Source organism: Aotus nancymaae, unplaced genomic scaffold (genome assembly GCF_030222135.1).
Source record: "Aotus nancymaae isolate 86718 unplaced genomic scaffold, 86718_ANA_hifiasm-v0.15.2.pri h1tg000040l, whole genome shotgun sequence".
Classification (NCBI taxonomy): Eukaryota; Metazoa; Chordata; class Mammalia; order Primates; family Aotidae; genus Aotus; species Aotus nancymaae.
Window position 1 is genome coordinate 31,055,367 of NW_026988454.1, and position 19,076 is coordinate 31,074,442.

Genomic DNA, 19,076 nt, shown 5'->3' on the forward strand with positions numbered 1-19,076 from the left:
AATATTGTTCAGCCAGGCTGCCACAAAAAGCCAAGAAAGCCAACAAGAAGTTTTAATTGTGGCTAAGTCAGCATTTGTCTCTTCTGCCATGACTGCAAGCAGGAATTGCTTTAAAAAAAAAAAAATCCAATTTTTAACTGTAGCAAACTCATTTCTTATAAGTGCAGTAAAAATAGATTATTCATAATCATTTTTTCCTGAGATTATGTATTACTGAGGTATTTAGGGCTCTCCATGTTTTTGGTCTTTCTTTAAAGATTTCACAATGAGATTACTATAATAAAATAATACTAGTTTTTGTCATTTTGCATTTATATTCTGCATATTCTAGCTCTTTTCCTCATAACTTGAAGAGGCTTGAACAGAATAAAGATGTAGTAGTAAAAAGGCCTAGGTCGGGAGAATCTTATTTAGCCCATTTAGAGGAAAACAGAATTCATAGTTATTTGTCTAAATACATGGCTCTTCCATAGTAGAAAAAGAGATTGTTATAATTATATAGTTCTCTGCTAATTGTGTTTCTTTATTGCATGAAAACACAAAGTATAATTTTGGTACACAGAGTTTATTCTAAGAAACCATAAAATTGATATGAAAGTATAACGTAGGAGTATCATTTTATTATTGCTTTTGCTCCTTGTTTACTAGTAAATTCACTAGTCTGAGTTTTATTCATATTATCATTTATACTGTCAATTTCAATTGTTTCTATGAACTATTCTCTGATAGAGCAAAATCTTGTAAAGTATCAGTAAATGTTTGTTGATAGTGAGGGTTGTTGGAGGAAACTAAGAATATCTTCCCAAAATTCTGTTCTAGAAATTCCTGAGTTGCCTGTATTTCACCTAAATTCTCCTGGCACAAATACTGAAGATTCTGAACTTACCAACTGGCTGAGAGAAAATGGAGCTGATGAAGACACTATAAGCCGGGTAAATAAAACTGCCTGTGGGACAAGTATTCTTTCACTTCATTTCATAATGTTGAGTGCCTGCTACAGGACAGGCATGGGGATACATGGGTGAGCAAGTCAGACCCAGCCCTGCCCTCCTGAGGCTTATAGACCAGGGTAGGCACGTGATAATCAGGTAACTCCACAAATACAGATGTGATTCGACACTGGCAAATTCTATGAACAAAAGGGTTATCAGGTGTTATTAGACAGGGAGAAACAGGCTGAGGAAGGTTCTTGAAGAAGGGGATGAATGGGGGAATAAATAGGCCAGTTGTATGTATGTTCGGGAGCGGTGTGGGAGGGAGGCAAGGGAAGAACCTTGTGCAGGGGGCTGTAGTATGTGCAGAGACAATGAGGCAGGCAAAAGCTCTGTGGTCCTGAGATCCTTAGGAATTTTATATGTTTGAAATGAAAACCAGAAAGAATGGGGGAAAAAAATCAAGACAGAACTAACAGAAAAAAATTCTTGTTTCTAATTCTTTGTTAATTCTTATTTGTTTGGGAGACGAGATCTTGCTCTGTTACCCTGGCTGGAGTTCAGTGATCATAGCTCCCTGCAGCCTTGGCCTCCTGGGCTCAAGTGATCCTCCCACCTTAGCCTCCTGAATAGTTGGGACTACTGTCATGAACCACCATACCCAGCTAATTTAAAACAAAATTTTAGAGATGGTGTCTTGCTATGTTGCCCAGGCTGGTCTTAAACTCCTGGCCCCAAGCAATTCTCCCACCTCAGCCTCTCAAAGTACTGGGGTTATAGGCATAAGCCACCATACCAGGCCTGTTTGTTAAATGTTTAATTATTTTCAACATTATTAGACTCCACTGGGCAGCAGCTATTTTATTGCTACTTAATAAAATGAATCTAGTTGAACTTATTTCAGAACCATTTTCTGTACAAACCATATTATACCTATAATAATCTAATTCCTCTCTGCTCCATATAGACTTTCTGTTGTTGTTTTTTGAGACAGACTCTCACTCTGTCGCCCAGACTGGAGTGTAGTGGTGCAATCTCAGCTCACTGCAACCTCCATCTCCCAGGTTCAAGCAATTCTCCTACCTCAGCCTCTTGAGTAGCTGGGATTACAGGCATACGCTACCACGCCCAGCTGATTTTTTGTATTTTTAGTAGAAACAGGGTTTCACCATATTGGCCAGGCTGGTCTCGAACTCCCGACCTCAAGTGATCTGCCCGCCTCAGCCTCCCAAAGTGCTGAGATTACAGGTGTGAGCCACTGCACCCGGCCTCTATAGACTTTTGTAATGAGCATGAATAGCATTTGTTTGTTTTAAGATTATATGAACACATAGGCATACATTAAAAGGTTGTAATATTTAATAGAAAGGGCCTCTTAATACCATATTGTTTTAATTTGTTTTATATTTAAATTTAAAAAATAACCAAGAATAAAGATATCTCTTCCTTTGACTTGATACTTTATTGATTAACTAAATAGAATTTTGGGCCACCTTAGAAATCGACATTTAACAAGTTAACAGCTGAATAAATTTAAACAACTCCAGAATATACATTCTTCTAACTTAGGCTCAAATCCCAATTAAGGAATAGTAATTGATAATCTACTAAATATTGCCCTTTTTATTTGATTTAAAAATAAAAGCTTCAGGCTAGGTGTGGTGGCTCATGTCTGTAATCCCAACACTTCGGGAAACATAGGCAGGAAGACTGCTTGAGGCCAGGTGTTGGAGATCAGGCTGGTCAATACAGTGAGACTTTGTCTCTCTCTCTTAAAAAAAAAAAAAAAAATTTAAAAATGTAAAGGTTCAGTTTAAATTTAGGACTCTGCTTTTATGATGAAGTATAGTCAAGTGCCTTTGCTTAACCATGAAAAAATAAGTTCGAAAAGTAAGCATAGACTGTACCTTTCCAGGAACACTTTTTATCCACTTGAGAAAAAACAAAGCTACATAGTGCTGAACCTCTTAAATACAAGCGTTTGCTTTTGAACAGCAGATGTGATTACAAGTGAGTCTCATCTGTTCATTAGCAGACCATTCAGCAGTTCAGCGTCACTTGTAATCTTTTCGCATTTGGAAGTCAATATGGATGCATTTCTTGTTTGTTTGTTTGTTTGTTTGTTCGTTTGTTTTGAGACAGAGTCTCATTCTGTTGCCCAGGCTGGAGTGCAGTGGTGCAATCTCAGCTCACTGCAACCTCTGCCTCCCAGGTTCAAGCAATTCTCCTCCCTCAGCTTCCCAAGTAGCTGGGATTACAGGCACGTGCCACCACGCCCAGCTAATTTTTTGTGTTTTTAGTAGAGACTGATTTTCACCATGTTAGCCAAGCTAGTCTCCACCTCCTGACCTTAGATGATCTGCCTGCCTCAGCCTCCCAAAGTGTGGAGGTTACAGGCATGAGCCACTGCAGCCGGCCTGGATGTATTTCTTTGTATTTATTGAGTAATAGGGAGGCCCTTCCCCTAATAATCCCGGAATATTATGTTTTTAGTAGATTTCCTTCTACATTTATTTTTAATTATAGTCAATATTTACATTATGAATAGAGTTTTGCTATAAAGTTATATAAAACATCTTACTTTTGTGCGTATTCTACTTTCTCTACAGTTTTTGGCTGAAGATTATACACTAGTAGATGTTCTCTACTATGTTACACGTGATGACTTAAAATGCTTGAGACTAAGGTACCACTTTTCTTTCTGTTGTCACAATGGAAAGAGCACCAGGCTAAGATCAAGAAAAATGAGTACCTACCTAGGCTGGGTCTCTAATTAGCTTTGCAGTTCTGCATAGAGCTCACTAGCTCTTAGCTGCTCTGAGTAAACTGAGTTAGTTGGACCATACTATTTTTGAGGGCTGTAATAACCAATATTTCTGTATTAGTAAGTGAAAATCAACTGGAAGGTTTTTTTTAGTAATATGCAGACTAAGTCCATGCGAATATTGTAAAGCTGCCTTAAACAAATGCTTTTATTTAGTTCATGATAATGTTATATTTAATAAATATTTTGAGGAGGTGCTGATTTTTCCTCCAAAAACCTTCACTAAAATATTAATTAAGGCCAAGCATATAACTATTATACCCACTATTATAAAGACAAATTTCAAAAATGTTGAAAATCTAAAATGATGGTTTGGGACATGGCACTTTGTGGGAGTGAAAAGGGAAGGAACGGAGGGATGATGAGAAAATATATACAAAAAGAATACATAATGACTGATCAGACTTTGGGATCTTCATGTTCTGACCAGAGCAGATGAAAGCTAAGAAGTCACTTTTCTGTTTCAAGGGCAATGTTTCCAATGAAATAGTCTCTTCACCATGTTCTTGTGTCTTTCAACAGGGGCGGGATGCTGTGCACACTGTGGAAGGCCATCATTGACTTTCGAAACAAACAGACTTGACTATTGCTCAATTTAATCTTCAATGGAAATTCTCAAAATTAATACAGAGCTGATCTTCTTGGGGGCGGGAAAATCAAAGGGAGAGGAGAAAGGAGCTGCACTTTACATCCAGTATTTGTTTACTCATGTTAAAAAAAAAAACAGACAAAACACACTGAAATTTCCTAACTACTTCTATTTCTATAATTTTTAAGGACTCTTCATAAGGATTCTCAAAATAATCCTGAACATTAGAACCCTAATGTTCAGGAAGATTTTAATCTCAGCATTTTTATGGAAATATTTTTAATGCAGCAGCTATTGCACTTCAGCCAAATGTTTATTTCACACAAAACAGATATAACATTTCATGTGATTGTGCACCACTGGAACAAAACCAAAATGTGACCATAACTTTTTAGGCTTCTGTGTGTTTGTAAGATGCTCTAATAATCTGAGTAGCAATGCATAATTTCAATTACTGTATAAAGTTTATGTTTTTTTAAGTGTGCAGAATCTGAGATCAATGGTTTTTACTTATCTGTGTTGGTTGTAATATTGACTATTTTGTAAGTTAAGTTTCTGACCTATAGTACATTTGTTTGAGTCGTTTATGTACTACTGAACTGTACCAGTTGCACATGCCTGAACTGTAGTAATGTTAGCTTGTTCTAAAGCTATCCATTGTGTCATATTCACTCTAAAAATTAAAAAGACGCTCAACATACTGTTTTGATAACTTCTAAAGAATTCTTATTTTGTGTTGACAAACTAGATAATCTGCTGTATTAAATTTCCAGTCATTTCTCCAGCTGTAACATGAAGTAGAATCTGTCTTCTATTCAAACAGTCAGACAGCTAACATCCAGGTTGTTCCTTGGGGGAACAGAGGTTAAGAAAGATGGTAAGCCTGGGCAACAAAGTGAGACCCCATCTCTACAAAAACTTAAAAAAATCTGCTGGGTGTGGTGGTGCACATCTGTGGTCCTAGGTATATGGGAGGCTGAGGCAGGAGGATCATGTGAGCCCAGGAGGTTGAGGCTGCAGTGAGCCATGATGTGCCATTGCACTCCAGCCTGGGCAACAGAGTGAGACCTTGTCTCAAAAAAAAGAAAGAGGATGAAGAAAAAAAAAAAGAATAAAGGAACATCAGTATATTTTTCTCAATGGCCCAGGTTATCTTGGATGACTATTGTGTATCTTAAGGGTTCTGCAGAGACCATCTTAATGGAGAATACTGCATTTTTTGTTGGTTGTTTTTTGTTTTGTTTTTGTTTTTTGTTTTTTTGAGACAGAGTCTCGCTCTGTTGCTCAGGAGTGCAGTGGTGCAGTCTCAGCTCACTGCAACCTCCACCTCCTGGGTTCAAGTGATTCTCGTACCTCAACCTCCTGAGTAGCTGGGATTATAGACGTGCCCCACTACACTCATCTAATTTGTATTTGTAGTAGAGATGAGGTTTTGCCATGTTGGCCAGGCTGCTCTTGAACTCCTGGCCTTAAGTGGTCTACCCACCTTGGCCTCCCAAAGTGCTGGGATTACAGGTGTGAGCCACTGTGCCTGGCCAATAATACTGCATTTTTCTATCTCCTTAATTTTCTCATATTTGGATATTTTTATTTATTTTAAGCTGAATAGTATATTATTATGACCCTGCCCATATTAATCAGAGGAAGTCTAATGCTCCTAGATAGACAAATGAAATACATTTTCTTAAATACAAAGGAACCTATTTATTAGGAATGATAGAAATAACATAGAGCTGTTTATATATCATGATTTCACTCGTATGTAAGAGTCTTTGACAAAGCAAAAGTCATCTTTATTTTGATGTGAAAATCAAGGTACAGTATATATTTTATATTGCATTGGAGTATTCAAAACATTCTCACTAATGTTTTCTGATTGATTGAGACAGGGTCTTACTCTGTTGCCTAGACTGGAATGCAGTGGTACGATCACAGCTCACTGCAGCCTTGCCCCCCTGGGCTCAAGCAGTCCTCCCACATCAGCCTACAGAGTAGCTGGGACTACAGGGGCACACCACTACACCCAGCTAATTTTTAAATTTTTAGTAGAGGTGGGATCTCAGTATGTTATCCAGGCTGGTCTTGAACTCCTGACCTCAAATGATCCTCCTGCCTTGGCCTCCCAAAATGCTGGGATTATAGGTGTGAGGCACTGCTTCTGGCCTCTTTTTTAACATCCTAATTTGGAGGACAGAGTTGCCTCTTGTATCCTGTGTGGATACTCTGAAACAAGTGAGGTGTAAATTCAGTGATGTCATTTGGCTCATACTGAAACACAGAGAATGATCTTTATTAAGCTACAGCTCATCATCTTCCCAGTTCTAATGGTGAAGTGTTTCTTTTGACTGTATGTGGATCAAGCTACCCATCTTAAATCAAATCTTCAATGATACACTCTTTCTTCCTTGGTGCCTTCCTCTTACCCTGTCTTTGTGAGCAGATGAGCCTCTGTCCCTACATGGTTCATAACACATTCCCAGGCCAACACCATTAGCCATTTTGTCAGAATTTTGGGTCTCAGGCACAAAAGAAGACAGTTCCGTTATGGAAGGCTCCATTATGGAAAGGTTCGCATTTGAAACACTTTTAGGATCAATCTACACCAGTGATTCTTAACTCAGCTTCACATTAAAATGACTTAGATGCTTTTCAAAACTATTGATGCCACCACCTTGGAAAAACTGGGTTTTTGTTCTTGTTTGTTTTTTCTTGAGACAGAGTCTCACTCTGTCACCCAGGCTAGGGTGCAGTGGCACTGTCATAGCTCACTGCATCCTTGACCTCCTAGGCCCAAGTAGTCCTCCAACCTCAGCATCCCAAGTAGCTGGGACTACAGGCGTGTGCCACCATGCCTTGCTAATTTTATTTTTTGTAGAGACAAGGTCTCACTATGTTGCTCACTCTGGTCTCAAACTTTTAGGCTCAAGTGATCCTCTTGCCTCGGCGTCCCAAAGTGCTGGGATTACAGGCATGAGCCACTGTGTCCAGTTGGGAAAATGTTTTTACTGGTCTGGGGTGGGGCCCAGATGCCCTTTTCAAAAATTAGTTTCACAGGTGACTTAACATGATCAAGCCTCACCTCCTTCTTTCAGGTGACAGCTGGAGAGGGAAATGGAGAGCCCCTTTCCATAGAAGGAATAGCAAGATGGTTAACATTCACCATTTGTTTATGTAGCAGGAGGCTACACACATAGGCCTGAAGCAAAACTGTAACTCAACTTGTGACCTGGGACAAATTAATTAGCTTCTCCAAGTCAGTTTCCTCACCAGTGAAATGGAAGAAATGATGTACCTTCATATAGGGCTGTTATAAGATGTAAATAAGAAAATGCAGGCCAGGCGCGACGGCTCACGCCTGTAATCCCAGCACTTTGGGAGGCCGAGGTGGGTGAATCACTTGAGGCCAGGAGTTCAAGATCAGCCTGGCCAACATGGCGAAACCCCATCTCTACTAAAATTACAAAACTAGCCAGGTGTGGTGATGCACGCCTGTAATCCCAGCTACTCAGGAGGCTGAGGTACGAGAATTACTTGAACCCTGGAGCCAGAGTTTGCAGTGAGCCAAGATCATGCCATTGCACTCCAGCCTGGATGACAGAGCAAGACGCTGTCTCAAAAGAGAAAAGACAATGCAGGTGAGGTGGTCAGTACAGTGCTTAGCATATAACACACACTGAGATATGCTTGGTATTGTCATCACTTACCCTTCATTCAAAAGTATGTATTAAATGCTGGGTACTACATATTGTGCACCAACAAGATATGCTTCTTTCCCCTGAAGTTTCTCGTCAAGGAATCAAGATAAAGCAGAAACAACAGTGGCGCAGTCAGTACTATAGTTACATTTACTGTTAGAAGGGGTCAAGGAAAGCTTTCGAGAGGAGCAAAGGTGCAGAGCTGAGCCTGCAAAGATGGTTTGGAACAGAACAGTTATGCAGGGGTGGTGGCAGAAGTGTTATAAGAGAAATAAAACAGGAATTTGCTGGGAGAAGTAGATCTAACGTTCCCTTTCAACTGCATTTTGATCTCTTTCTCCAAATTACGTCATTGGATACTTGGTTTCATTCATCCCTAGGCCACCACTTAAAAAAGTTGGCATTGAGGAATTATTATTAACCCATATGAATGCCCACTGTATGTGAGGCACGGTAGCAATGCAGAAGACATATATACCATGCCTACCAAGTTCAGAATGCAGGCAGTGCACATCATGTCATCAAGAACATCTGCAACTTGTGAGCAAATAAAATAACTGATAGTTCTAGACTTTAGGAACACCCTGTAGAGAAGTAGAGGACAAAGTCCCTACTACCAAAAATGTGCATCAGATTGAGGAGACAAATTTGCAATAAATCATATTTTAACAGCTGGACAAGTAGCAAGCCCAGCAAGCCCTGGCGAGGTCCAAAGGACGGGCATGCTGGGAGCCAGGGCAGGAGGAACAGGCTTCATGGAGGAAGCAGACCTTAACCTGGGCCTCGGAGGGAAAGTATCGTTAAATATGTCAGGATTAGGGAAGTCACTTTGGGCAGAGCGGCTTCAAGAACAAAGGCTAGAAAGCAGGGATTTGAAAGGTGTTCTGGAGAATTAACAACTCCATTGGCTAGAAATATGAGTTACAGAGGTGAAAACTGGAAATGGGTAGTAGAGAGCTCAGGGCCCAATTAGGGGGTGGTGGTGGTGATGGTGGAGAGGTGGAGTTAATATTTAATTATGTAGGAACGGGGAATCTCTTAAAGGTTTTTCAGCAAGGGGGACTTGTGTGTAAAGTGGCTGTATATTGCAAGATTAATCTGGTTTGGAACATACTGAATTAACGGCAGGGTGTCTTGATAGAATTATGCAGAAACCATTCGGAATGTATTCGTGAAAGTCAGGAGTGAGCTTAAGGGTATATGTTCTGGATTTGAGAGTCACTGGGATCCAGGATGGAATAGTAAATGAGGGCTGTGAGAGAAAGTAAAGATGGAAAGGCTGTGCTTGCAATTTGAGGATGGCAAAAATATCAGGGGAGTTAGAAGGAGGAAGAATCTGAGTCAACAAAGATGAAAGGTCTGTTACAGAGGAATGAGAAAAACCAAGCCAATGGTAGACCAGGAGAAAGATGATTAGAGGATCAAGTGCTGAAGAAACCCTAGGGGCAGAAAGTCTAGGGGAACGATGGATTTAAAAATACATAATTTGATTTGTATATATAGGCAAGAAAAAATATATAGCTTTTTTTGAAAAATAATGGCACCGAAATCCACATTTCTTTTTATTACCTTTGATGAACAAAACATACAACAGATTCGGGAGGGTGGGAAGTTAAATAAAGGACATTTTCAGAATCAAAGAGTCTTGAATGTGTTTATTGGGGTAGAGCCCCCTGGGTACAGAAACATTTAGGGATTAGGTAGAAAAGGGGGATGATGTTTTGAAGGAGGCAGGAAGGGAGTAAATGGTGTCAGGAGGTTCAGCTCCTCCCCTGGAATGGGGAACCCTTAAGATTTGGAAAGATTCTGAGATAGATGTGGGAGCTCCAGACAGATGGCTTCCATGTTCCAAGTAAAGTACAACGTGATGGTGTCTGACATTTAACAGATGTCACCCATTCACTGCAGAGTCACTCAGCAGCCTGCCCTGTTGTAGACACCTGCTCAGGTTTGGAACACACTGTCTGTCTATACAGGGCCTACGTGCAGGATTTTGGTGTATTTCTTATTTCATTTATTTTTGTTTAACTTGTGGCAGACAAATATAGGTTATCAAAGGAATAGGACAATGAGTAAGCACACACCAAACTAAACAAAACAAAACAGAAACATCACAAGTCTTGTTTTTTTTGTGTTTTTTTTTGGTCAAAGAAAGAACTCATTGGTTGATTTAAGTCGGTGGTAAATCAGAAGGTTGAAAATAAATCACCTTCCTTCTCCAGGGTTCTTCCAGATAGTTCAACTCTCTAAATTCAGCTGTCAGCTAAGAGAGTATTTCTGATGCTCAAAGAAAAGTGTCTTAAACTCTCTGATGTTTTAACATAGGAGGAAAAAAAAACATCTTTGCTGAGGCCCAAGCTGAGGTCAAAAACTACCTCTGGTCACCTGGTGCTTTGTTTTTATTTATTAGAAGTCTCTGATAAGACTGAAATGAATGTGATTTAGGAATATCACATTCTAAATGACCAGTTTGCCTATTCCGTTATAGAAAGGGCACTACGGGAAAATTCATCATCAAAGACCATAGCAGAAGTGTTCTTTAGTTAAATCTCTACCTAGTCATCCAGAAAGCCAGTAAGTAAACCAAATAAAAATAGTTCACTGATCTCCGAGTGGCAAGTTTTGCATGCAAAGATCGTGAAACTTGTAACCCTAGCAAGAAATCCAATACTGTTCTCAGACTCTCCTGGGCGTCCAGTGCTGCTGCAGTCCTTGGGAGAGTTTGAAACTGTTTAGATCTGGCTGGTTATCTTCCACCAAGCTAGAGTGTGGGAGTGCATTTTAGTATCACCATGCGGAACTGGTCGCTGCTTGATTTTGTTCAGTATGTTTCCGTTTGTGTAGGCTTTTTCCCCCTTCAGCATTTTGTTGCTTATCCTTGAGAGCGAGATTGGTTTTTCCTCGGCTAATAATCTGTTTCTTTAAACAAAGAAAAATTTGTTACCTATTGCTTTTTTTTTTTTCTGGTCTTCCTGAGCAAGTCAGAAGTCACAAGGTCGTTTACTAATCGAAAACCAAGAAAAAAGTCACATCAGCCGGCACAAGTCTAACTTGTGTGCCTTGAGGCTCATCAGATACGAACCTGGTGACAAGACAGGGTCGCCCACAGTGGCTTCCTAAAGCGCAGATCCAGGCCGGCTCCCGGCGTGGAATCCGACCCGTGTACTTCGTCTCTCCACGTGGCATCAGATGCTCCGCTGGCTGTCACCGTGAACTCCAGCTCTCGCGGAGCCGACACTGACCTGGCTGTTTCAGAGCTCGGAGGGGAATAGCGTCCCGGTGCCCTTGCCCCACCTGGGCTGCTCCTCGCGGACTCCCCCTCTTCCCAGGCCCTAGGAGGCGCCACCAAGCCTCGCCGACCCCGCTCCAGATCTCCGGGAGCCGGCAGGGGGTCGGCCGCGGCGACCGGAAGCTCCGGACTGACGTGCAGGTTCCGTCTGCTGCTCTTCCAGCCGAGACCCAGCCGCGGCGGTCTGAGCGGCTGCCACGCCGCACCTGCCCACGAGGGGGCGCGCCCGGCCCAGGCCGCCGCCGGCCGCCGCGCTCTCTGCCCCCGCCCTCCGCTGTCCCCTGACTGCGCTTACCTGTCTGGGCCTCGGGCCCAGGAGGCGGGGGCCCGTGGGAGCCAAGCCGAGGAAAGGGCGGAGCGGCTCTCCGGGCGCGTCATCGGAGCACCATGGCGGAGCTAGGAGCTGGTGGCGACGGTCACACGGGCGGCGACGGCGCTGTGCGGACCGAAACAGGTAACCGTGCAGTGGGGATAGTGGGGGTCCCATGTGCGAGGGCGGGGGACGGTTGGCCGGGTCGGCGGGCTGGCACCGAAATCACCCGGCGCCGGCGGCCCCCTCCCCGCCCGTGCGGCCGCGGGCCGGAACCGCCGCGCACTCGGGCTCCGAGAGCGCCTTTCCCCGCCCTTCGCCCCCGCGCCACGTCCGCCCCGCTCGGCCCCGGCCCGCCCTCGGGCGTTCCACCGAGATTTTCCCTCAACAGGTGGAGGGGAGCCGGGGGGCGCGGGCTGGGGAGGAAACGGAGAGACCTGTCCGCTGCTCTCCTCGCCGCGGGCTCGAGTCTAATTCAGTTGAATGGGAAGTCTTAACCCCCCAGACCAAACCAGCGTCCAGAGTCGTCGGCCAGGTGCGACTGGCAGGAAGGGCAGTTTCTGGGCACCTCCTCCCGCCTTCCCAGGTCGCCCCGGATGCCGGGGGCTCCTCGGCGGGTCGGTGTGGGGCAGAACCGCGGGGTGAGCGGCGCTCGCCCCCCAATGCGGTGTCCGCAGTGGCAACGACCCTCGTCCGAGGGGACTGAGCTCGGGAGGGCAGGGGCCCGGTGCAGCACGTTGGGGCTTTGCGGGAACGGGCTTGACGGGATCAGAGATTCGTTGACTTATTAGAGTTCTCAGACTTTTTTGTTTTTAGTCTGTGCATTCTCAGACTTTTTTGTTTTTAGTCTGTGCAGGAGCCCAAAGTAGGATCGTTGGCTCTGCAGCCCGGGATTTGGTGGTCAGGCCTCTTGTGTTGAGGATACCCCTCCCCCACAACCTCCAGGGGTACCCTTAGGGACGGGGGATCACATCCCCAAGACCAGCATCAAGGCTTCCCACCCCAACCCATCTCTCCATAGTATGAAGCCGATTTTTCTCCCTTGTGATTTTTTTTCTCCAGAGTCTGTCTTGCAAATCCGTCCCTCCCCACCGGTCCGCTCTTCTATTCCTGGCCCATAAGCTGTTTCTGTAGCTTCCTACACTTGGGATGGGGGCGGTGAGGCAGTTTCTTACTTTAAAAAGAAATTCAAATCTTAGACTCCCCAATTGCAAGCTGTTTTCCACTTCCATACACTCACAATCGGAAGCAATTGTTTCCGGAATGTAAGAATCACTGTTCCCCCACCATCGATTTAAATAGTATGTTTATTTTAACGTGAAAGGGCCAGAGAGCTCTGAAATAGTATTTGCAAATTATGTATCTGCTGTTGCTAGGAAGAGGTTGGGTACCTAAAATCTAATGACTTAATGCCTTCAGCCAAGATACCTGAGGTTAAGACTGACGAGGTGTCTTGAACTTGTTTATTTTTAAGTCATGCTCCTTCCTGTAGGGTGTTTTGTCTTAATGTATTTGCAAGATTGGTAGATCATTATTTTGGTTTGGGGTGGAGAAGAGATGCCTTTGTAATTGCTTTGGGGAATTTGATAAGCTGGGATCGCTGAGATGGGGCTCCCCCAAGTGAGGGCCCCGGAAGAGCAGCATCCTCATTTGTAAATATGCGGCATGATTTTGGTGCCTAACCCTTCCCGAGTCACTGCTTGTGAAACAAAATTTTTCTAGCGCGCTGTCAGTCTGTGCTCAAAAACAAACTTTCTAGAATCAGCACATGAACAACTTGTTCAGACATAAGTGAACTATAAACTGTAGCACATTCAGTGCCTGAGCATGTTAATAATAGGCCATGCTGCCAACAATTAATATACAAATCAACCATGTGCCTGTCAGTGTAAAATTTCTTTTATTTAAAAAGGGAGTTAAATTGGCTCTTGTCTCCTTCATAGAAAACATTTCTTCCACACTTTTGCCTAAAAACTTTAATTTCCAAAGGACACATTTAATATATGGTCTTGAATAATTATACTTTATAATTTCACTGAAAACTTAATTTTGGCCTCAGATCTCTGTCCTATTTTTCTACCCTGCCCTGAGGTTACTATTAATGTTTTTAGTCTTCAGCAGCATTTGTGTCAGCAGGTGCCAAAGAAAGAAGGAAGGTGTAAATGTATTTTTTTTAAATCTAGGTGACAGTATTTTTAGAGAACAAGTGAGATTGTTTGAATTTCAACAACTTAAGTTATTACATATATTTAAAATACATGACATATATTTGAATATGAGACTTTAGTACTTTATTCTGGTGAACTTATTTCACATTATACACATCCAAATACTGAAAGTCTCATTTTTTTTTTTTTAACAATCAGAGGTTTGTATGGAAATGGCAGGGGGGGAGGGGAGTGGACAGAGAAACCTGTATTACCGTCAAGAGGTGAAAATTGCCACCTTAAATGGCAACATTTCTTGCGGGATTCATTTTCTTTTTCTTTTTAGATCTCATTATTATGAGGTAGAGCCCACTCTTAAGTAGCTTTTAGTTTTTGTGTCTCTGTGCAAGACTGGTCTAATTTTAGGGCACTTCAGATTAGAATCTCAGGTTATTATAAAAATAATATTTGTAATGTGTTCAGAATTATATGCATGTGTGTGTGTGTGTGTGTGTGTATCAAAAATGGATTGACAATGGTGTGCCGTGTATGAAATGAGACTGTTCTTAAGCATATTGAAAGGTATTATATAAATCCAACATTTAAAAACCGTATTTCTGTGGGTATATATTTATCTTCTACTCAAAGTTGGTCAAATCACATTCCTTGTGGTGAAAACGTTTATTTTTCTTGAGGATGAAAAATTCTTCCAATATAATATTTTTCTTATCAATAGCCAAAGTTAAGCAAGAGCTGGGAAAAAAATTGCCTTGGAAACAAGTTTAAGACATCACCACTAGAGGATGTCAAGTACTTTTTCAGGCTTTTTTGAGTAGTTGACTTAAGATGGGTGATTTTCACAAAACTGCCTCGACCCAAGCTTTGTTTATTTAATTTTATGCTCATGTTCAAGAGCTGTGGAAAGCAAGTGTATAGCACTGATTTACCAGTTTGATAGCCTTTTTAAAAAACCTCCTGAACTAAAAGCAAATTTAAAGCTGCTTTTGATTAATTCCTCAAGCTTTGATGCACAAGAGAATAAGTTAATACCAATGACCTGTCAATTCTGTTGCTATTTTGGGAAGTGAGTCATGACTTAGAATCTGGAATTGGGCATTTTCTCCTCTTTAGCAAACTGTGTGGTGAACATGGCTTCCTTTGTGACTATCCTTTCATGAACTTTTCCAAATCAAAAAGTGATCTTGTAGGTGTCACTTAACTCCAAGGGTCAACATTAAATATCTGCAATTAAAAACTGTAAGATACGGGCTCAGACTACAATTTGGTATTGATCTTGTCCCATTTGAAAGAGATGCTCCATTCACTTAGCTAGATAGCTTTTCTCCCATCCTATATGGCCATTACCTTTACATCTTGCTAAGTAGGAGGAAATGTTATTATTAGACTAGGCATTTGTGCTCAGGAGCATGCATTTATATGATATTGATAGGTGTGTGTGAAATATTTTTACACAGTTTAATCATTTGGAGGAGTTTTTAAAAACTCAGGCCTCATCTTGATGTAAGAATTGAAATATTGAGGCTTAGAATAAAAAATGTGTACCTTCCGTATATTCAGCATTATGATGGTTAGAAGGATCATTAGAACAAATGATCCTTGAATTTAGCAAGGAAGACAAAATCCACCAACGAACAGTTGCAGGTTATGCGTTCAGTGAAGGAGGAATCACTTCCAGCTATGATCAGCAGAGACTACATACCGGATACAGCACTGAAGTTAAATTTTAAAAAGTAATGGAACTGGAGATCATTATGTTATGTAAAATAAGCCAGGCACAGAAAGACAAACATGGTATCCTCTCACTTATTTGTGGGATCTTAAAATCAAAACAATTGAACTTATGGACAGAGAGAGTGGAAGGATGGTTACCAGAGGCTGAGAAAGGGAGTGGGGAGTGGGGTAGAAGGTGGCAGGGAGGTGGAGATGGTTAATGGGTTAAAAAAAAAAAAAAAAAGGCCAAGAGTAGTGGCTCACACCTGTAATCCCAGCACTTAGGGAGGCTGAGGCAGGCAGGTCACATGAGGCCAGGAGTTCGAGACCAGCCTGGACAATGTCATGAAACCCCATCTACTAAAAATTTAAAAACTAGCCTGGTGTGGAGGTACATGCCTATAGTCCCAGCTCTTTGGGAGGCTGAGGCAGAAGAATCACTTGAACTCGGGAGGTGGAGGTTGTAGGGAGCCAAGATTGCATCACTGCACTCCAGCCTGGGCAACAGAGCAAGACCATGTCTCAAAAAACAAACAAAAAAAAGATCTATTTGATAGCACAGCAGGGTGATTATAGTCAATAACTTAATTGTATATTTTAAAATAACTAAGAGTGTAATTGGATTGTTTGTAACACAAAGGATAAATGCTTAGGGGATAGATACCCCATTCTCCATGATGTAATTATTTCACATTGCATGCCTGTGTCAACATTTTATACACCTAAATATATACACCTACTAGGTACCCACAAAAATAAAAAAAAAATTTAAATAATTTTAAAAATAAAAAAATAAACTTTTAAAAGTGGGTAAGTGGGATATAAAATTGAATGGAGGAGAGGGAGAAAAACAAAGGTGCAGATGAGGAAAAGAGCAAAGTTTTGGTCATATTGACACGTGTAAAGCTCAGAGAAAGTCTTGGATCAGCTAGGAATGATTGTTCATTGAAGTCAAATTGTGGAAGGCCTGAAGGCCAAACTGAGAGGTTAGTACATTTTTCGGGGGTGGAGTGGGGGAAGTGTTGAGGAGTCTTGATAATAAAGGATATTGATTAAAGCATGAATAATCAGGTAGTCTGTGCCCATGAATCTTGAAATCTTGATTGCAAATTCTAACAAGAGCTCACCTGTACTTTTAGCTAATGAAAGCAAAGTTCCTGCCTCTGGAAAAGTCATTCTCTTCTGTTGATTTTTTTTTTTAATGCTGCTTTGGGAAGGGTGTGCCTATAGTGATGAACATGCATAAGGAACATCTTCCTAGCCAAATTAGCTAAATCTCTGGAGTGATAGGTCTACTCAGCTGGACCTCATTTCAAAGTAGGAATGCAGACTAAGGGGTGGAGTGAAGAAGAGTTCAATGACATACAGACCAACTTTGAGATTACTGCAGAAATCCAGGCAGTCATTAGCATGGCAATAGGAAGAGACGATTAATTTAAGATTCTGCAGGAGCATGTATCAAAGGATTGCAGGTAAAAAGGTGACTTATGAGACTTTTTTCCAAGTTTGAGTTTGGCTCATTGACTTATTGGAAAATATTCATGAGGAGGACTTGTTTTGTTTTTTATCCAAAGCTGGGGGTGGGGGGGATCTTGCTTTGTTGCTCAGGCTGGACTTGAACTCCTGGGCTCAAATGATCCTCCCAGCTCAGCTGCCCGAGTAGTTGAGACTACAGGGATGCACCACTGTGTCCAGCAGAATCAGGTTTTGGTGGGAGAAACAGAGGAAAAGAAACCCTCTGCTTTAGACATGAAAATGTGTGGTACGACAGAGATCTGTAATTGGAAATGTTCAATAGGCAGCTGGAAGTATGGGACTAACAGAGAAAAACAGAGGTCAGGACTTTGGGATTCAGTCCATAAAGGAATAATGATTGAAGGTTTGGGAGTGAGGAGAGCTCAGAAAGAAAAACCACAGAGGGGTGAGAAGACGTGTAAAGCGTGGGAGGAAGAAGAGCCAGCAAAGCAGACAGATGGAAAAGCACAACTGACCAATGTCATACCTGCTGAGAGGGACGGAGAGGCCAGGGATTCTAAGACTGATGAAGACATTTTACAAAAAGCCGTTGGTTTGGTTAGAGGTAGTCACTGACCAATCCCAGAAGAGGAATTTCAGTTGTTGGTGTAAGAGTTGGGGCTACATCAGATTATAAGCGATTATTAGATAAGCAGTTTGGGAAGGAAAGGTAGCCAATTTAATAGACTCTCCCATAAAGCTTGCTGGTGAAAGGAAAAGATTACAAATCCTGGAATAGGCAGAAGGATTTTTAAAATTTTATTATTTTGCATACAGGCCAGAGCGTGGCGGCTCACACCTGTAATCCCAGCACTTTGGGAGGCTGAGGAGCTCAGGAGTTAGAGACCAGCCTGGGCAACAAGAGGGAAACTCCTGTCTCCAAAAACAAAACAAAACAAAACAAAACATAAACTCAAGGTGAAATTCTAGAAAGGAGCCCTTCCTTTAGCACCTCCACTCCACCCCTCATCATGAAGCCTCCTTGGTGGCAATAACATGCACAATAATTGGCTGTAAGTTGTGTTTCTGTAGCAAAACTTTTGGCTGCTTCTCAATTTTGAATTTGGGCTTCTGGTTCTCAGAAGCTCTTGACCCAAGTCTTTTGGGTGGCAGGCACACCAGACAGGACCTGGTTGCCTACTTCTTGCATTCCAGCTGGATTGATTTCTATTCATGGTAGATGCTACAGATTAGTTCAGTGACACCCTTCACCACAGCCCTGGTGGGTTCATTTAAATATGGGTCACTCCTTGACCCTAAGGTTATGTTATGAAGTGTGCTGGAGCATCATTGATTCACATCATTGGCTCGCAATCTTGGCAGTGATTTAAAATCAACTGGAGACCATTTAAACATCAGGATGCCCAGGTGGCATCCCAGGTAATTATCTGAGAATCTTGCAGGATGGGAGTCAGGTGGCAGTGTTTTTAAAACTCCCCAGATGGGCCAGGCACGGTGGCTCACACCTGTAATCCCAGCACTTTGGGAGGCCGAGGTGGGCGGATCACGAGGTCGAGATTGAGACCATTCTGGCCAACATGATGAAATCCTGTCTCTACTAAAAATACAAAAATTAGCTGGGTGTGGTGGCACGTGCCTGTCATCCCAGCTACTTGGGAGAGTGAGCTAGGAGAATTGCTTGAATCCAGGAAGCGGAGATTGCAGTAAGCCGAGATTGTGCCACTGCACCCCAGCCTGGCGACAGAGTAAGACTCTGTCTCAAAACAAAAACAAAAACAAAAAACAAAATTCCCCAGATGGTCCAGTGTGCAATCAGTGCTGAGGACTACTGGTTCAGAACCATTTCCTATTGTGCTCCCTTCCATTTGACCATTGTGGTGGGTGGCGTCAAGTGTGTGCACCCTGCTTATGGAAACTATATGGAAAATCATAATAGCAATTACCCTAAATCTAGTGAGTTTACTCAAGTTATCTCTTATTTTGCCCAGGACTTGTTTGAAGGAAATACAGATGTGAATACAGGTATGAGTACAATTGAATAGCTAAATATGCACACATATACTCATGTACACATGGATGCACT

General features: G+C 42.1%; 2 protein-coding genes and 1 long non-coding RNA gene across 6 annotated transcripts in view; 2 read left to right on the top strand and 1 right to left on the bottom strand.

Moving 5' to 3' along the window:
* MAP3K5 (mitogen-activated protein kinase kinase kinase 5) overlaps positions 1 to 5,046 on the top strand; it is a 234,775-nt gene extending 229,729 nt beyond the window's left edge. For both annotated transcript variants that reach the window (XM_021670832.2, XM_021670831.2), the window contains exons 28-30: positions 820 to 932; positions 3,542 to 3,618; positions 4,279 to 5,046. In XM_021670832.2, coding sequence (XP_021526507.1) covers positions 820 to 932; positions 3,542 to 3,618; positions 4,279 to 4,339 — 251 coding nt within the window. In that variant the 3' untranslated portion in view covers positions 4,340 to 5,046. The remainder of the gene's footprint in view (positions 1 to 819; positions 933 to 3,541; positions 3,619 to 4,278) is intronic.
* A 4,543-nt stretch (positions 5,047 to 9,589) lies between these two features.
* LOC110568273 (uncharacterized) lies at positions 9,590 to 11,339 on the bottom strand. Its single transcript, XR_002478572.2, has 2 exons — positions 11,123 to 11,339; positions 9,590 to 10,959 (listed from the first exon to the last, which is right to left on the bottom strand). It is a non-coding gene; the product is annotated as an uncharacterized LOC110568273 (long non-coding RNA).
* Positions 11,340 to 11,707: 368 nt separating this feature from the next.
* MAP7 (microtubule associated protein 7) overlaps positions 11,708 to 19,076 on the top strand; it is a 198,332-nt gene continuing 190,963 nt past the window's right edge. For 2 of the 3 annotated variants that reach the window (XM_012474404.2, XM_012474410.2), the window contains exon 1: positions 11,708 to 11,783. In XM_012474404.2, the coding sequence (XP_012329827.2) occupies positions 11,717 to 11,783 (67 nt within the window). In that variant the 5' untranslated portion in view covers positions 11,708 to 11,716. Of the gene's footprint in view, positions 11,784 to 12,081; positions 12,175 to 19,076 lie in introns of those variants that run through there. The other variant, XM_012474405.3, reaches the window with a different exon arrangement.